Source organism: Psittacula echo (assembly GCF_963264785.1).
Source record: "Psittacula echo genome assembly, chromosome: 1".
Taxonomy (NCBI): domain Eukaryota; kingdom Metazoa; phylum Chordata; class Aves; order Psittaciformes; family Psittacidae; genus Psittacula; species Psittacula echo.
In genome coordinates, this window is record NC_137735.1 from 7,244,320 (window position 1) to 7,264,904 (window position 20,585).

General features: G+C 39.1%; 1 protein-coding gene across 4 annotated transcripts in view; it reads right to left on the minus strand.

Annotated features, from left to right (window-relative positions):
• Positions 1–735: 735 nt before the first annotated feature.
• The window catches only part of CTBP1 (C-terminal binding protein 1), a 69,924-nt gene continuing 50,074 nt past the window's right edge, over positions 736–20,585 (minus strand). For 3 of the 4 annotated variants that reach the window (XM_080638854.1, XM_080638856.1, XM_080638857.1), the window contains 5 exons: positions 16,367–16,581; positions 12,323–12,453; positions 10,174–10,301; positions 6,447–6,564; positions 736–944 (listed from right to left, as the gene is read on the minus strand). In XM_080638854.1, the coding sequence (XP_080494980.1) occupies positions 758–944; positions 6,447–6,564; positions 10,174–10,301; positions 12,323–12,453; positions 16,367–16,581 (779 nt within the window). In that variant the 3' untranslated portion in view covers positions 736–757. The remainder of the gene's footprint in view (positions 945–6,446; positions 6,565–10,173; positions 10,302–12,322; positions 12,454–16,366; positions 16,582–20,585) is intronic. The other variant, XM_080638855.1, reaches the window with a different exon arrangement.

Here is a 20,585-nt window from a genome sequence, read left to right on the forward strand (position 1 = left end):
GCTACTTTTCAGTAGTCTAGTGCCTTTTTCGCATCCCACCAATAATATATACCTTAACTGGTGACAAAAAGCACAATGCTCGTTTATACAAAACCTTTTGTTTTCCTCAAAATCTCTTTTGCAAGGTTTTCTTCATTTGGAAATAAGGGAATTCATGCCAAAATGAGGAGAAAACTGTTTTCTTTTTGTTTACTAAATCATTCTAAAAAATAAGACAAGCAGGTAGAAAAAACAATGCACTGTGTGGCGTAGAAAGAAAAATGGGAAAAATTCATTGTCCTGAGAAGTTTGCCGACTGCCTCATTTTGGGGCATGTTTGAAAATATAAAAGAAAGGATTTTTAATCTTAAAATTGGTTTGTTGAATGCCTCCCTTATGTTTTTCCTTGTTGACAGCTAAGCAAACAAACCCTTTTTAATGTTCTAAAAACTGTACACAGACAAGTACATTCATGGTATAATTAACTACTAACTTCTCTTGCTTAACAAAGAACCCATAGGACACAGAAACAGTGAATCAGTCCACTGGACAGGGACAAACTACAATTTATACGGAGGAAAAAATGTTTCCAAATCTTCTTTTTTGTCTCCCACCTTTTCCTTTTATACTGTATATTGGACCAGTTTCTAAACCAATAATCGTCTCCTCCAGTAAGTTCATGGTTTTGCCTTTAATCAAAATCCAGGGTTTTGTTTTTGTTTTGTTTTCCACACGCTGAAGTTGAAATCTCTGATGTTGGGAATGCTGTTTTCATAGGCTACAATTGGTCGCTTGGGTGGTCTCTATCAGCTTCTGGTTTGACAGTTTGGCCGGGGGAAGGAGCATGGGGCGGGTGGGCTACAGCAGGGAGGCCGTGTGATAAAGACATAGGGTTGGGGACTATTCCTTCTACTGCTGCAGGTATGCCAGTTGAAGCCACGCTTACAACGCCTGGGGGATACCTGCTGAGAGAAGAAAATGAGAACATACATGAAACCCAAGAGATAACTGACTGGAAAGCCCATCTTGCCTCCTTCTAGAGCTACAGAGATGCTTCTTTTGTTTTCAGACCAGCGAGAAAGGCAGTTGGTTAAGCTCCAGATGAGATAGTATACACAGATGCTGATGAATAAAGCAAAAGATGCTGTATCCTACCCAAATGAAAAATAAAGGTTTCCTAGAGTCTATCTTCAGACTTCAGACCTAATTGCACAAGTGACAACATAACAAAGGAAACAACCTGGAAGTACTGCTCCACTCAAAACACACCGCAACAAGAAGTAATTCAGGCTGGGTCAATGCAATACCTATCTGTTCTCTGTAACTTCTCTTCAAGTTGACCTGCAGGTCCATTCTCTTGTAAAAATTATACAATTTCATTGGTGTGGTTTGAAAATATTATTTCTTTAAACCAATCTTGCAGTCTTAGCACTCTGATGGCTCCCCAAAAGAGCAATGATACCCACACAATTCAAGCCTACTGCACCTGAGTAACAAAAGTTACCCAGCATCAGACTTGCCACTGTACTTGCCTGAAAGAGAACCAGTTCTAGTTATACAGAGGACAAGTGTATGAAGTAGACTGCAATAGAGAGAGATGCAAACACAAAAACTATGGACGGCTTTAAAGATTTCTTACTTGTATCTGGAAGAACACTGAGGCCTAAGTAATGAATTCAAGAATAAACCCCACCCTCTGATTCAGCTCGATTTTATGATGGCTCTGATATTATTAGGCTAAAATAAACTTTGCAAATCTACAGTTTCAATCCTGAAGTTCAAATGTAATTGATGAACGCTGGTACTTAACAGTGATGCTTATAACAACAACTACCCATGAATACTTTCAATAAGAGTATGTTTTCTCTTTAGTTAAATACTTCAATATCTGTTTGCGAGTTACCTCATGCTGGCCACTCAACACTGGCCCCTTGCCTCCCTTTCCCTATCATAAAGCCACACACTCATCTCTTGTTCTTTTCTGCTATATTCTGCTCACCCAAGCTTCCTAACGAGTGTTATCCATTTAAAAGCCTAAACACACAAGCCTTCCACTTACTCACTGTGGCATCTGCTACCCTAGGATTTACATAGGACTAAATGGGAGAGAAGGCACTTGTAGACTTATCAAGCTTTTTTAAACACCACATTATCCTGCTGTGGATTTTCACCTCATCAGAGTTGAACACTGAATGCACCAGGGAATTTCACTCCAGTAGCATCTTTTCAAGGGTAATGAATGTTTGTGCTGCTATCCTAAGTTCCCTCCAACTGACAGAAAAACAGAACTTATGCAAAACTCAGAAGAGGAAAAAAAGACAGATGAAAGCGCATTTGCTTGTTCTTTTTTTCTTCCATCACAGAAACATCATGGCTATCCACCACTGCACAGGGATGAAGAAGACACCAGACACTAGCCCGGACATCTTTGGAAAGATTCCTACAGATCATTAACACCGACTGTATCCGGGGATGGACAATCAGTATGTGGAAGATCACACCACTTGTAGGCCAGATAACTTTGTTCCCAACTGTATACATGTTTACGGGCTTCCTATGCTAATTCCTTCTCCAGAGAGGTTCCTTAGAATTAATTTGCGGCTGCTAATGGAATTAGGTGCTTGTTTCAGTACCTCAATTTGAATCTTATTAATCAAATTTGCCTCAATTCCTACGAAAACTGTCAGACTGGGTATTATTTGATTTATTCATATTTAAGTTTGAAATAGCTCTAGGTACTCTGCAAAAAACCACAACACGAGATGGCAAAAACTTCCATGTAAAAGCCCAATACAGCAACTCTTTCCAACACAGAATCTCTACTTTCTAACAACATACTCTCTGAGCATCAGCACACGGGAGCTCAGAGGAATCAAGGAGAGAGCAAGTTTTGCAACTGCCTTTTCTTCAGAAGGAAGTCAGAAACTTCCCTCATGAAAACGGACGATGCTGAATCAGGAGCATTAACCGTTACCTTATAAACACACTAAACAGTTCAAACTACACATCTGTAATTCTCCTTTGACTCCAAATATTCTTTCTGTATATAAAACTATTCCCCTTCGACACCAACTTATAATAATTTGGATTCTATTTGACAGCATCTCTCTTCAGATACAGGCTTCCTACAGACTTTCAGTAACACTGAAAAGCTCTACAATCATTTTTCTTGTCCTAAAGCTACACAGTGGCTGCAGCCAAATTACAGATAACATACTCCCTGCAGACACAGTATTTTGCTTGACAACTCTTAATCCTATTTGCCATTCTCATTTCATAATTTTTGTCCCTTTTGAATTTAATCATCAGTTTTGTTTAAATCGTATCTCTGAAAAGAAGTATAAACTCATCAGCCCCTACACGTGGGCACTTCTATCCTACAGAGCCTTCCTTTAAGTTGCTATTTATTGCTTTTCTATTCTTAACCAGCAAATACATTCCCTCCAGCACTTATAAAGTTGCTCCCAATCTTCCTCCTCTGGCAGCAGTAAGTCAAAGTGTTTTCCAGGTAAAATGTCCACTGCATTAAATTTTTGTGAAAGCAGAAGTGAGCGATCCGTTTCACCTCCTCTACTACTACTTCACACTTTCGTTGCTTTCCCCCACATATTCTTCTTAATGTAGGAAGAAAAATGCTGTAGCCCTTTTAATTACAACTAAAAGGTAACTATTTTTATGTTAATCTCCTGTATTTGTTTAAACTACAGAAGCACCCTGAACTACGTTAAGCTCTACGCAAGAAACTGAGTCTGTCCCAAACCAGCTTGAAGTGCACGCTGTTATCTTACGTTACAGACTGAAAATCATCAGTGAAACACCTCAACATGAAATAACTCCCAAATTACCAACATCTGGCTATTCTCATCCAAGCACCTTTCCAGTACCTAGATGTTCTCATCTTCTACCTGTTAGAAGGCAGAAAGATATGTCAACGTGTCTATAAATTGCACAATCACTGTTTGCTGGCTGTCAAATTTCACTTTGCCTATAACCTGCACGCTCTGTGACACAGGAAATAGCAGGGGGTTATTTACCAGGCAACTCAGCAACAAATAAACAGTAAAAACACAAACCCAGGGTGCATTATGCTGCTTCACTGAGACTACTACAAATAGCTCCTTCTCAGGAATATCGTTAATCTTTACTCATGGGATAGGTCCCATTCGCTTGACCTTTTGTGTTGATAGGGCGCCTTGCGTTTCACACAGTAAATGCTTTTGTTTTCCACAGAATACAATGATATTCAGATGATTCAGATTATATTCTGCTGATGAATGCTCAATGTTCTTTGCTTGTGATATCATCGGATAATTTAAGTGTCCTGTCCTACATCAAAATACAAGTGAATGATACATCTAGAATAAGATACCCTCATTAGTTTAAGTTCACCGAAAGAGCTATTTGCATTTTTTAACATATAAATTATTATCCCAGGTCTTATCTTCTAATGCAATTACATGACTATGATACAGTTATTAACACATCTGAAACACCATACTGCCTGAGAGACTCCAGAGCTCTGTTAGCTGAACATAATATCTGAGACTGCAAACAAAAGATAGAAAAATATGTTTTGAACTATCAACTCAAATTCTGTACTTAATCCAGGCAGGAATTAACCATCAGCAATTGCTACAGAAGCCAGTTTCTTCATAGCCTAAGCTTCAAGTTCTGCATATTTTATACTACATGAAAAAATAAATGCCTTCACCCATACTTAAAACACTATTCTACCACCCCTCTAAAAAGCAGCTTTTATTATTTGTTGTCTGACTACTCTGTAAAAATTCCAAAAATTAGTTTTATTTTGCATTTAAAAACAACTGTGAAGTCAGAATTTATGATTAATTTTCTCTATTGAAAAAACTGACTGAAACAATGCCTAAAAAAAGGCGTTCCATTCTGTGTTTATCCTGCTTAAATTAAATACATGTGGTCTTTACCATGTAAATCATTAACCATTCCTAAGTTAAAATCCATTTCTAGCTGTGAAGCTTGCTTCTGCTGGACTTGTAACACCCCTCACGAATGAGAACAAACAACTGCATTTTATTTGGGCATGCAACCCTGCCAACAACTGCCACGACAGGGTTGGAGTTACTACCCGCAGTTCAGCAATACCTGCCTTTAAATCTCAATTGCAGTCAGCTATATGTAGGTACTCTAAACTGAAGTCAATGAAACCACATGCTGTGTGGAGAAGAATACATGCCTGTAGCTTTCATTTAAGCAAGTAAGAACATCCTTCTTCAGGTACTTAGGGCTACTGGTACTTTTTCCAAAACTAAATATCCTGCCGTGATGTGAGATACACACATGTTGACCAAATCAAAGGTATTCTTTCCCTTTGGTACGCTTCTGGCTACTGATAATGAGATTATGGCAGGGGGTGATGATGCTCCCCCCCCATCATCCCTCCATCGCTTTCGGATGAGACTGTCAGAAGCCACTGGGACACAAGAGCTTTGCTTCACTTCTCAGCAGTGCACAGCTGGGTTCTTAAATGGGGTAACACAAATATCCCATCCTGTATCTATTAAAGGTATGCAGTAGCTCTCCTAAAGAAGGACAAAGAGAGACGTATGAAGAAGGACAGTGGAAAGATTAGGACAAAGAGGTATAAAAAAAATCAAAGGACTGCACTGTCCCTTCCCTCAGGGCACAGAAGGAAGCAGCTGCTTGTAGCTTTTTCAGCTACTTTCATCCTATTTATGAGTGAATACCATAGTGAAAGATAAAAATTGCAGACATTTTTCACAAATAAAAACTGCATGAAGCTGGCTCCTAGGAAAAATCTGCTGCTGGAGCAGCTGCTAGGGATAAAAGGTCAGAAAAGACTCTCAAGCAAACAAAGTAACTAAGGAACGCACATATTAGATGTAAAATATTGCCCTTTTCTATTAATTATTAAGAGTTGCTTTCACAGTTGATTGAGAATACACAGATTGAGCCCCCAAAATGTTTTTGTTTAAAAATTAAACATGTAACTTAGAAAGCACTGTTTTAAACATCTTTTCATAATCACCACCCGCTATTGCACTTTATTCACTAATGAGTCAGTTGTTCTCTCTTGTGTCTGGAGCCAACAAAACCACGTAACAATAGTTTATTATTGAAAGTCTTTTTGTAACCTCCTGCTGCATCACTACCTTCAGCAGAAGGAACAGAAACTTCCACTGCACTCACTGGAAATGACCAGAATTGTTTTAACTGAATATACAAAAAACTGTGTATTTTTCAGCTATTACCACACAAAAAAAGATGAGAAAAGGAAACATAGCTGTGCACTGCCTGACTTTAACTAGCAAAATGAGATCATTCTCCTGAATGCAACAGTTATGAAAACAATATAGCTGGGGCCTAATCCAAACCCATTTCCTTTATTACCAGGAAGGTCTTTTATTTGTTCTTCAAAACCTACCTCTGAATTAAGGAGGTTATTTCTTTTACACCTGCAGCCTGCTTACCTGTATGCAGCACCATTAAGCTCTGGATGAACAACTCCGGGATCCATGCTGGCCCAATGTGTAGCTGCAGTCAAGTGATCTTTGTTAACACAGTTTTTCAGACTGTCTGGAATACGACCTAGGATGAAGCGAGGGAGAGGAAATAAAACCCCATAAAATTGCATGCCTTATGCTCTGAATGTGTCTATGTTAAAATATTTATAAATATTTACATATTTAAATCAACACATAAAATTGCACCAAGGGCTTATTTTTGATCATCACTGTTCCCCTTTGTCTGGGACTTAGTTAATAATGGCTAAAATTCTCTGTATGATTGTTATTTCTCCTTTTCTCTTTGTCTTTTTGTATACAGGGTCTCAATAAAACCATAATTAAAGATTCATGTTTTCAAAGACAAAACTTGAATATAGAGCATGACAGCCATTAAAATTTAGTAATGTACCTTCCTGCTCCGGCGTTAACTTCACTTTCCTCCTTTTCTCTCAGTATGTAACAGCGATAAAAACACTTATTGAGGCACTGAACAGGCTGCCCAAGAAAATGGTAAACGCTCCATCCCTGGCAGTGTTCAAGGCCAGGTTGGACAGAGCCTTGGGTGACATGGTCTATGGCGATGTGTCCCTGCCCATCGCAGGGGGTTGGAGCTGGATGATGTTAAGGTCCTTTCCAACCCAAACTATTCTATGATTCTGCGATTCTATGATTGAAGAATGCAGGATTCTGAATGGAATTTTGCCTTAAATTTAATATGACCGACCTTCTTCCTGTACTCCTGATGTTCTCCTTCTTTATTTCAACTGCTCTTCACATTTATTTACTATAATGTATTAATCCTCAACCATCTATTTCATTCCTGCAAAAAAACGAAACTACACTAGACAATTCTCCATTTCTTCAAAACTTTTGCTTAATCTCTGAAATATAAATGAAGTGTTAAGACACTGGAAAATCTGTCATCCTGATTCAGCACATACTGGACAAGCCTCTCTAGAGCTATCCCCAGCCCTGCAAAAAATGAGCAGATATGACACACATTTTCTTCACGGCAACAGGAGTATTTCCACCTATTTCAATGGGAGATGAATTGAGGGTTGTGTTTCTTCTGACATCTGTTTTAAAATATCTTTTAAAGTTTAATCTTACTGCACAGATGTAGAAATAAGCTCTACCTCTGCTTCTGTTTGCAACAGTACTCCAGAAATGCTTTCAAAATCTAACCATGCCCCATCCTTAAAGGAATTCAGGCTTTTTGTCTTCAACTTCCAAAAGGAAATTTGATTAAGAACTTCGCTACTCTTTGCCTGCTCTTTCCATCCATCAGCCTGGCCATAATGCGGCTCTAAAAAAGCCTGTTCACAAAATTGCTTTTTGTCTAGTGGATACCATCAAATACTTGTTACTCCATGACTTACGCTTATGTCACTGAAGCTTCCCACTTCCTCCTATGCATAAGCCAAAAAGGTTTCTTAGCTCAGTATCAGGCAAGATGAGGCACATGCCCCGTTACAGGTGAATTCCTACTGTTATCCTGATTAGAAATCTTCTAAATGTAGCTGCAATACACATCCAGCTAAACTTCTGCCAAAATCATCCATAAATTTAAATAGTATCTTTCTTTAGCTGCTGTTTACCCAAGTATTTTTAAACTCCACTCATGTCTTCCACCTTGCCCCTCTTATTCTTCATTTTGCTTACTTCTGTAGGCACGTTCTACTAGTCTCCTCCTAATAACAGTCTTTCCTCTTGCCATGCTTGTCTTCCCATTTTTTTCCATTGCTGTTTTCAGTGGTTCTCCTTATTTAATACTTGGAATGTTTTCATGTTCAAAAACATATTTAAAGATATTTAATTTCTGTTTATTATTTTCATTTTATACATCAGAACATCATTGACTTTTTGGTAACAGCAGAATATCTTAATATAACACTTAATATCTGTATCATCAGACGATAGCCATAGCCTGCTTTCCTTCACTACACACCTTTTTCCAATTACTTTCTCCCTCTACACTCTCTCTCTTCTATCCCCCCCTATGGCTTTCACATGTCCAGCTTCATCCCATACTTCCTGTATCTTTCCTACATTTGTTTCACTGTAATTCAATGTCATTCTCACCTCCCTCATGTTGGTCTCAGTTTGATCTTATTACAAACCATGTGCAAACACCGAAGTGCTGACAGCTTCAATACAAATCAGTGACACAGATTGCTGATAGCACAATCACATGCTTAAGGAAAATATATGTCTGCCTTCCTAGGCACATACGTTTGGGCTATTGCACAGTACTTCACATAAAACTAGCTCCATATAGCTGACTCTTACTCAGTTTTCAGATCTTACCCGATTAATGCTTATTTGCACATCAATCATCACCCAAGTATGGATCGTTTGCTGGTTTGTGCAATCTTTCCCAGAGCTATTGGAGCACTGGTGATAGTTACACAACAATTTAATGAATGCATGACTAGAGTACTTCTGAAGTATAAGTGCAAGGACCAGCTCCAGCAAAGGGATGGTTGGGCTCTTTAGGTTACCTCTAAACCAGAGACAAATAGTCCTGTAAAGGGCAGTTCAGATCTGGAGTTTAAGAGGTGCCTTTAATTACCATCCAGAGGGGAATCATAGAATCATAGAATGGTTAGGGTTGGAAGAATCGTCTCTCTGCACAGGCTATATATAAAACAAAACTGCCCAGCCTCTTTAGGCACAAGGAAAGGCTACTGCTAGTGCTTTTTGTATAGCAGAGCAACATGTTGGCACTGAACTACTCTCAAGGTGACACAGATGGCCCTTCATGTCTGCAGAGCATTCAGTGTATATTACCAAGGGGAAAACAGCAAAGTCCTACTAAAGAGAGAACATTAGTGCTTAATGAATCATTTTCCAGTATGAAAATCCTTCCTTTTATTTTAGGCTACAAGGGATTCAAACCAGCGCCAAATGGCTCGCTCTTCTCATATTATTTATTAGCAGTGCATATTCAAGACATAACTGTTTTCTCTTATGTGAACAGTTTACAATTACATGGTAGTTATATAACAAAGAGACTCTGCTCTTTAAAATGTCAGACGTCTTTAGCAATGCTTTAAAGAGAAGAACATCTGAAACAGAGTACCCTCCCAATGAAACACTGAAAACTCTTCTTTGGCATAGAGAACGTGTTTGTTGAGATATAAGCATTAGTGGAACCAGCATGAAGCTCTAGATGCTTTATCTCTGAACATTACAGCCTTAAAAACACTGAAATTCCAGACTGCCTTCCAAGACAAATTTGAATGAACTTCGGAAAATACAAAGAAGCCAAAAAGAAAAGAATAAAGGAAACAGAACTGCTCATGACAAGTCTAAGAGGGCATATAGGAAAACCTATGAAATATACCAGCAATGCCTGGATGACTTGTGGTCAAATCCATCAATATCTAATATTTACATATAACAAAAAAACAACCCCAAAAGTGGATTTTTCACATATAAGCACATTTCTGTTGCATGGCAAAAGTACTTATTTTACAGTGCCTGCCTTCTCTTTGCAGCTGCAATGAACCTCCAAAATAATCTGTTCCAGTTCTGAGAACAGACTTGGTATACTTGCTCATTTTTACATTCCAAACACTGTAAGTTGTAAAAAAACCCCTAAGGCTGGTTCATTTCAGTACCCTTCAAGAATGAGAAAGTTTGTTAAAAATAAACACACACTGAAGGAGCCAATAAGGTGAGTTAGTACCTGTGATCGCCCTTCGGATCTCCCGTGCTGCTTCCTCCCGCATCTCAATTGAGGCTTGTTCACTATACCAGGCTGCATGTGGGGTACAGATCAGGTTTGGTGCATCCTTCAAGGGGCCCTGACTAAAGCTAAATGAAGATTTAAAACAAGATCAAATGACAAAAAAAAAAAATTGGGGGCATAAGAGGAAGGATCCAGATGGATTTGTACATACATAGATTAATTTCTACGACAGAAAAGAATTGCATTTCTATTCCTTGTTGGGTTTGGTTTTAAGTCAGTTAATTTAATACACTATTCATGTTATAAATAAGCAACAATCACCTCTCATAGACTCAAAGGGTATAACCTAAGTATAGCAGCAACATTAGCTTCTGTCCAATGCACTTACTGCTATCTACAGCCACTGCCACTCCAGTTCTGATACAGAAATGCATAAAGCAAGACCCCAAATCAATTCAGGATGCCACTCCATTTATCCATTTCATCACAGTTGCTCTGTTCTCCCAAGATCCAGTTGGATAGTTACTTTCAACTATTTTTTCTTTCCTGTCCTTAATAGAAGCTCCACAGAAAGAAGGAAATTCACTTTACGGATTGGTTTTCAGGGAAAGCAATGAATCTGTGTAAAAGTGCCATTACAGATACACAGTAAAGAAACTGAAAATAATGGAAACTTGTTCCTCCTATTTATTTCCAGTTTTAATAATCTTTACAGTCAACTGTAACAACAGAAGAACAAATATTTTAAGACAAAAGCGTGCTTTCAGAGTCGGTCATGATTCATAACATGATAGATTTCATCTGTAGTTCAATAAACATCAGAGTATCTGGCAAAACTCTTGAATACAGAGTTTCATGCTGCGATCAGATAGACATGCAGCACAGAAGCCAAAGGAAATTGTGGCTGTAATCCTGCAACTGAATCTCTGCAGATGGCATCTTCATGCAGTAAATGGGGCTTCCTATAGCTGCAACGTTCTGCTTGTGCAGATCTGAGATCTGAATTGGTAAGAATGAATGTAGCTGAAAGTCCCTTGAGCTGTTAAGACTATGGCTTTGCACAGCACTACTGCATTGCAATGACTACATTCTGAAGTAAATGAATGCAGGGTATGCATAAATAAAATTAAACATTTGTGATGTGGCATTGTGTCTCAGTAGATATCAAAATTCTACCTAAAAGGATGGTAGTCTGTTTTTTTAAAGCTTCTGTTCATCTAATAGAAGAGAGTGTCCTCTCTCCATTCCTTGTAACCTGCCTTCAAGTCCTGAATCTGTTCCTCTTCAAAAAACTTCTGTGGATTGTTCCAGTTAAAATTAACATTCCTCCCTGCCCAGACTGAACAACTACAAAAGGCTTGTCGCATGCAAGCACCAAGCTACAGCAGTCTCATAACTCACAAGTCAGGTTCAAGACTCAAGGACATATCAAATAGGCTCGTTTCTGTTGCTGCTACTGTAATACCAACACCACTTTGGAGGGTGGTATATCTCTGCCTAAACCACTGGCCTTCTTAGTGTTATCCAAAAACTAAGGGTTCTGCTACCAGCCCTGCTAATGACAGCAGAGGTACTGCTCCCCTGATAAAAGGTAAACCAAAACAAAACCTGCAATCTGAACATCTTTCTCTTAACTTTTTTTGCCGTGTATGGCTTTCCTGCAGAGGCAATCTAGACAAAAGCATGCCTTTTCCTCCAGAAAGGTGTCATAAGGTAGTTATTTCTCACACCACATCTCAACTCTGCCTCTGAAAGTCTGTTCAGACATCAGCGTTAGTTGCCTCCAGAGTTGTATCAATGACAAAAGAGGACTCCCCTCGGAGGCATAACACAAAGTCATGTCGAGGATTTGAGCCCAAGTCCCTGCTATTTCTGCTAAATACACCCACTGGATTTTCATTTATTTATTTTTAAGGAAAGGAATTAAATCTTGGATGTCACTTTTTTCATTTCTGATCACATACAAAAGCTCCATCTACATCTGCATTAGTCCAATGCTGCACAGATTCATGTTGCTTTACTAAGGAGTATTTAGCTATCAAATGAAGGGAAAACTCAGTTTACTTGTTGCTGTTGATTGTATCATGCACTAAGACTTAAAAATAAGAAAGTGAACAAAATAAAAAGAAAAGAAAAGGAAAAGCACCTGAATGGTTCTGACTCATGTACATCTAAGGCTGCCCCTCGTATCCTTCCTTCCTTCAGGGCCTGTGCAAGTGCTTTTTCGTCTACTAACCCACCTCGAGCTGTGTTGACCAGGAAAGCCCCTTGTCTCATCTAGGGAAAGTTAAAAACAAGAATGATGAAATAAAAATAAATGAAATAAAATCGTTGTGGCATTATTTTTTTTACTCAAAAGAAGCATCCATTACAACAAAGGCTATTCAGCTGGTTTAACCTGTAACAGTTGTCTTCCCTGTCCATTGGAAAGCACCACAAAATGTGATGCTTCTAACATAAAATGCTATTTCACAGCACTTAATAACCTTGTTTCTTGTAAGCAGTGTCTTTTAATAGAAGCGTTGTTTCAGATATTGTGCAGTAACATGATCAAAAGATACCACTGTGCATATGAAAGTGACAGATCATTTTACGCCTTTTGATTTCACTGTGAAATTGCATGAGACAGAAACTACAGCACATTCTTAAACAAAGTCATATTCTGTGGTATTCAACTTGCAACTCCGAACACAAATAAAAGCCTACATGAATTTTTCAGAAAAATCAATGCTTTTGGATTTTCAAACACTTTTCCCTTTAGTTGCCAAAACACTGCAGATCTATGTTTTATTTATTTTTGTTACTTCGGCTTCCTCCTCCCTGTGAGACTTTTCAAATAAAGGTCTAAAGAATTCTCATATTATTCAATTAAAAGGCATGAAAATGAATTTGGTTGAGAACGCTGTGTGCCCACGAGAGAAGCTGTGCTGTGCATTGTGCAGATTAGCATTGTAGATGATGCTATGTGGGGAGAACTACAAGAATTTACACCATAATATATCCACAACTTGAAAACAAAGTGGCAGTTTAAATAAGAGAGATGGGACGGAAATAAAGTAAGTTACTACCTCCTGCTGCCAGCCGCCCTAATATTTTGTGCCTTTCACCAGCTGTCTCAAACACAGCTTCTGATCACAGAAGCCTTTCTGTGCATGGATGTAAGCATACGAAGAGGAGGAACCATGGTGAAGATGAATGATAAAAATCCCATTTTGTACTGACACCATCTTTCACCATAAGAACAGGAAACCCGAAACATTTTGACATTGAGTCAACTACTTGAAACCTACACATCAGACTGAAGCTTATGTAAATGGATCCTCGCTCTGAAAGACTGATTCGAAATGCCAAATTCATGAACAAGGTTTGGATTAAAGTCAGCTGCAAGATTTTTTTTTACACGAGATCATAGGAAATATTAAACAATTAACATGTATATGCTTGCAGTAAGGTGATTAGCAAAAACCCCAGCATATTTTACTCACTAGATTTAGCGTGGCCCTGCCTCTCTTCATTTGCAGGCTCTTAGGGCTTATAGGAGAACCATCTATTAGACTGTATAGCAAACCCGAAGTCCACTTCCAGGAGCAGAACTAAGGGATACTTCTTTCAGGGATACTTTTTATGTTCATTAACTTGGGAAGCAGAACAATGAAGAAATGAGGGCATGATCTTAAGTTGGTCTAGTAACAAGACGTTCCTGATGGGAGCCATCACTGCATCTCCACTACTTAAGTCAGCTGTGAGAACTAGATCAGCACTAGCACAGGAGGGCTCACCCAAGTGACAATTGCACCCGCTGTGCAGACATGCCATACAGGCTGGTGGGAGCTCATGCACACTTGCTATTTCTGTGCTCCTGCAAATGGATAATTTAAGTATAGCTTAGTGTATTTATACACCCTTTGAAGGACTTGAAACTTTTAATCAAAGTGAAACCTGCTCAACTTTTCTGTCCAATCTTAATAACCTCGCTTGAGTTTTCATTTTAGCACTATTTACAAAACTCTGAAGCTAGAACTAAGGCAAGTCCAAATCAAATAGTGCATAGCTGCATAAATACATTCTAATGGGAACGAATTGCGTGACTCATGACAGACTTTAAGGGTGGATGTGGCTAGAGCTGACCCTTAACAATAGGTGGAAGCTTGAAAGAGCTTCATGGCCAGAACTGCTGATGGCTGTTAATTCACCTACACTAAACCTGCATCGCTGCTTTAATAACATATTGTGTTCAAACTACCGTCTTTTTCTTAAATCTGTAAAACTGAAACTGACCTCTGCTCCTCTCCAGAGCACTTGATTACCATGGGTTCAATAAACACAAGCTTGAAGCACTTCTCTGAGCTACTCTGGGGCTACAAGGCCAAGCAGCACGGCTAGACAGAATGCTGACTAATTAAAGGGAAAAGTTACTGGAAGACAAGACCGACACCAGACTTTCAAAGACATTTTAAGGTTATGCAATTTCAGACTCTAAACAAAACTCATGGTGAGAATGTAGTGAAATGAGATGCACCATACTCCTCTCCACTTTGTTTCAAAACTGGTTATTACATGAGCATGAAATACTGGATGAAAGTGGCATGGAATACTGTTCAAATTCACACCTGTCAGCTTAAAAAAGCTATTCTGCTTTTTTCATACAAATACAGAAGATCTGCTCCACACAAACTAAGCAGTCAGAGGTGTTATAATTCAGTGGTTTTCATGCGAGTTGCTATAATACAGACTGCGTCACCCAAACTTTTATCCAAAGCAAGAACTATCTCCTAACATTTTAAACCTTGCTTTAATCACAAAGGGTAACAGATAGCAACATAAGTGCTTAAGATATCCCTTCTGGTACAGATTTTACGATACGCATTGCATTTCAGACGGTGTATCTCTCAGCCTTAACATGTTTTGTCTGTTTCACTGATTAACGCACTGAGCCCTCTCCAAAGCTCATCATGCTTATCCACATCCACCCAAAAACTTCCTGTGATCCCACTGGCCCAAGTTTCACAGTTGGCTGTATAATGAATGACCACTGCTAAGCTTCCAGACAGTTCCACTGAATGCAGCGTGGTTCTGTTTGGCTCTAGATGTCTGCTTGCAAAGACATTAACCATGTAATAACCATTAAATGTACTTGAGCACACAACAAAAAAGAGTGTTCAGGGCAGGGTGACAAAACTCAGTTCTCTTAGAGATCTGTATATTAAACTTCTTAATATTTTAAGAGTTTTAAAACTAAAACCCTGATTTTATGTTGGGATGGACCTGCAAAATCCCTAAACTCTCAATCAAGAAATGTGTTATATTAACATTTTTCTGCCATGTTCCTACATGACTGTGGAACATGTTCAGTAATTGCTTCAGTTCTCTTGAAGTTCAAGAACAGTAGGTACAAACTATTTCTCAGAAGCTAAGCAATGGTTTTACTGCAAGAGTGCAACTGTCACTGTTACCAACGCATACAAATACTGCGGACATAAACAACAGCAAGATCAACTACTATATCTTAAGAGTTTCTTTCCTATACACTATATATATATGTACATTCTGACATCTCAGCACCGTATTTGTTACCTACACTGAGATTGGAGTCAGAAGCTAGACATTTAATGAAAAAGCTTACTATGATATTAGGCAATAATGGAGCAGTTACTACATCCAGGTTTTGAAATTATTTTACTATTACCTAAAACTTAGGGGAGAGGTTAGTACTAATTCCAAGAAACATTATCTTTCCAAGTAATGCAATGCTGCAAATGCAATCCATCCACGAAGTGCTCTGTGAGCATCAGGACTGAGCACAGGGGGGAGCCATTTAGTCATAATCTTTAAATTGCATCTAAGAACTCAAACTGAGGATCAAGGGTGAAAGGCAGAATTGCTACCTGTAAAAGGTAAAAGAAGTAGCTACTAGAAGACATGGAAAAAGTGCTTTTACATAAATGCAATCTGAGCAACATTAAGAAGAGCAAATTATTTCCACAACGCGATGTTACTGAGCAAAAAAGACAATAAAAGCAACAATAAATGAGCCACCAGCTATTCCCTCATCAGTTATAAACCTGCTTGATCTGAGCAGCAAAAGGGAAAGAAATTTCTTTCAAATTACTATCTGCCTGTTTAAACAAATAAATGCTACACAGTGTCAGCAACCAGCACCGGTGCGGAGGGAGCCCACAGAGATTATTACCTGCTTTATGGTGAAGTCATTGATAAGATGATGATTATGTTCATTCAAGTTGCAGTGCAGGGTAACACAGTCACTGTGGAACAGCAGGTCCTGCAAAGTGCTCACCCGCTGCAGTCCCAGAGCACGCTCCATGCCATCTGAGAGGTATGGGTCATAGAAAAGCACACTGAAGCCAAAGGCTTTGGCACGTAGCGCTACTGCTTGCCCAACACGCCCTGGAACAAGATAAACATGCAATGAGAACAGATGTGAAGCAGCTGGTGTAAGGTAGCCTCCTCCTTCCTATTGCAAATACTTGTACCAAACCATACTGTTTTGTACAGTAACTGGAAGATGATAAAAAAAGAGGTGGCTCCCATCCCACTTGAAATCATCGCTGAGATCAGAAACATTACATCTGGGCTGTTTCACACTACCCTGTTCAAAACAAAGCACCTTCTGCAACTGGAGATGCGAAATGCCAGAAGATGACACGTAATCTGCAATAATCTGTGTAATACAAGGGCTTGCCTGCTGGGCCTGTTTATGGTAAAACACTACTGCTTGTGAACCCAGCCTGCCAAGGACTTATCCTTACCATGTCAGACCAGCTGGCTTTAATAAAAAGCTATAAAATTAATCCTCAAAAATGGATGCAATAAAAGAGAATTTGTTTAATCTGAAGCTCAACCATTCTCAATGTGTGCAATCTCCTTTCTGAACTAGCATTTTCTTTCATTTTGAGTAACACCCTTTCAGCATTAAAATGCCTACAAGAATCCTGTCACCTAAGGCTTTAAAAAATGCTGTATCCTTCTACCTAAATGATGAATAAATACAGTCCCTCATATGGTGCCTAGCTGAACAATAGTGGGGTACCATTTGGTATTCACATTGGCCTTTGTTTTCCCCTGTTCCACTTTCCTTACTGTAGTATTTCAGAGTTGTGCCTGAAACTGCAGTATGGGCATGACTCAATGCCACATGCCATCAGGAGGTGTGTATATCCCTTTGACTAACTACCAGTAAAACACAGAGGGCAGGAAAAGTGAGCAAGTACATCCAGTGAGCATGGGTAGTGAGGAACTAGATCTAACATACTTTTCAGGTCAGAAGTCTACACACTAGATACTCAATTTAGAGTATTAGAAATGTTTGATAAAGACACTCCAAAAGCATCACTCGACACACCATAATAATCACATCTCACATGAAAAATAAAAAGTCAACAAGTTTTCTTTTATAACATCCGCGTTTGTTCAAAACTGAATCAACAGAGGGAAGTCCCATCTCTTTCCAATTGTGCTTGAAGGGATTTCCCTCTGCTTTTCAGTTTCTCCTTGAATACACTTAGGAAGCCACAGGAAGAAAGGTTTTTTTGTTGATCATTTAACCTGAGCACAACAGTTCTGCAGTGCTTAGTGACTGATGTGCTTGGAATATTAAGGAGAATGTCAATCTGATGGGGGCTGTCTGCTTTTCTTTGAGGACACCCAGTTAAAACACTCCTCAAAATCTTTTCTTTCAATACTTGTGTCCATGCTATTTGTTTGCTTTCCAAACTGATTTTTATAAACTTGAATGAGACCATTTTCAGCACAAACACACTATTATTTTCCAGATTTTTGGCATGTTCACGGCTCAAGGAATCAGTCACACAACTGTAAACTGTTTTTTTAAAACAAAACATATAGCTTTTACTGCAGCTCCATTCATTTTTCACATGCACCACTGTCGTCTGTTCTTCTTTATACTCTTTACAATACTAATACCTGAGGAGATTCACGACAGTGAAATCTCTTACAACAGACTCTCCAGTTAAAGCTACACTTTCTATTCATTGCACCAGGCTAACAAACCAAAGCCTTCAGTGTGCACAAGCTTTCTTTCTGAAACACTTAGAAACCACATGCCAGAACTGTTCTACTACAATTACTTTATGGGATAAAACTTTGCAACTGGCAATTCGTATTTAGTCTTAGTCATCATAAAAATACGGAGGTGGGCAAGTTATTTGCCAATTCCTTTCTAAGCTACAGTTTGACAAGATAGGACAACCACGAACCTACAACAGTTTTCTTCCTTTCCTGAAAAACTACAGAACTCTCAGGCATGAAGGAGGGCTCAAAAGCTACCTCAGCACATCAAGAACAGATGAGTACACAAAGCATCCCACCTGAAGGACAAGTCTATCTTAAAAGCATTTACAATTGCTATGAATAGTCATGGCTGCTTCCAGGGAAGGTAAATTCTGAAGTTTACAACATTAACTTCTCAGTCTGTAGAGTGGGAAGAATGTAGAAAATATGGCATACAACTGGAAAAAGAAGCAGACAAGAACACAAGCACAGACTTCAAAGCTAGTCTTAGCAAAGCCCATGCATCATTTCAATGATAGCAGAAGTGTGAAGAGGGACTGAAAAATGCCTGGGTCTCCTGTAACAATCCAACCCATCTACTCCATCCCAAGTTCCGCAGCTTGTAGGTGCCTCTGACCTTGACCTTGCCAATGACCTGATTTGAGGGTGACAGTATAGTAGCTGCAGCTGTCAATGACCCCTGCTCAGCTCTTTGGCAAAGAATGCGCATCCCATGCTGGTATTACAAAGTTCTATAAAATTCCCTTGACACTGTGGAAATGTTGATGACCTGCCTGCAGACTTCCAGGGAAGGAAAAAGTGCTTTCACTTAGCAGCTCTTTCCTGCCTATGCAACAGTAATGGAGAATCTGGGTAATTTTTCCTCCCTCTTGCAGAACTCTGAAATGTGGAGAGAGCCATTTTGCTGTATTTCCTGCTGAGCACATTAACAGAGCTAGTGAGACCACTAAGAGTACATCATTTATTGCACGGTAATACCACCCAACTCTCAAGCCTTAATATTGTCTGAAAATGAAGACTGGTATTTTGGCCAACATGTAGTTTAATGTGGGACTGTTGAGAGAACAGAGCAGGTGAGGAAAGACAAACTGAGCAATGACATTCATTGTGCTGTGGAGACAAATGTATTTGGAGGAATTTCACCTCTCTTGAGTGAGGAAATGCATTAGCTATTAGTCATCAGCATTTGTAACTGTGAAGGAAAAGGAAGGGAGTGTGACTTCAGTGCCTTCACTGCTATAAAATCATCATTACAGCAGAACCAGGTCCAGGTACCTATCATCCAAGTTCTTACAGGCTGCTCATAAATTTTCTCCTCTTGAAAGAAAAACACTAAATGTCTAGATATAAGGTGAAAAGGCAGCTTTTTTCCCCCCCTCAGTGCAGGCCTTATTATCCACACTTGTGATGCATCACTTGAAATATAGGACACTGGATAGTAATAAAGATTTAAAGTGGCAAAGACAGCCGTTTAATGATGTGATATTATTATTTATGTAAGGCTCAAAGAATCACACACTTCATAAAGACAGAAAGAAACACAGGCTCTGCCCTAAGGAACTCAGAGGCTAACCAAACAACAAAACAATGATGGATGGTATCCTACAAGCAGATGAAGGAGGTATTATGCTGTTGAGTCTCTGCTTATCTTCAAGCTCAATACAAGCAGAGGATGAGAGATGGGGTTAACTTTAAAGGAGGAGCATAGAGTAATAGGATTAAGCAGGACAGACCAAGTGTCAAAGCAGGAATATGCATGAGAGGAGGCAAAGAAAAGAGAGTGGGTGATGGAAAGAAGAAGGCAAGTGAGTCATAAAACTTGGCTAGACCAGTGGATAAGGAAGCTGAAGGTTTGGAGGGAATGACTATGACATTCCCTAGCACAGAGATAGGCAAGAGCTAGTGTTTCTCTTTGGCAAAATGAGAGAAAAGCCCAGGAACAGATGTGAAGAAGGTCTGGAGTTAGCATTTACAGCAGCAAAGTGATAAATTTAAGCAACCCACTGCTGAAGAGACCATGATTTCAAGACAAAAATAGAGAAACATAGCTGTGGTTGAGATATGAGATGATCTCAGACACACATTAACGAGAAAGTACAGAAACAGTGACATTGCCGAGAACTAGAGAAAGGGCCTTAGTAAGAGATGACGAGAATCATTTATTTTGTGTGCAATACATTCCCTTCACAGCCTCTCAGTGCTGCATCACTTCTGACGCTGACAAGTCTAAATAATAAAGTAATAAACTGAGGCAAAACTACAGACGTAGGAAGACGCCACTAGCAGAGAAACATGACCTAAGGGCAACAGTCTTTTGAAGGTGGTTGTAAATACACATTTGAGTCTGAAACTAGGGACAG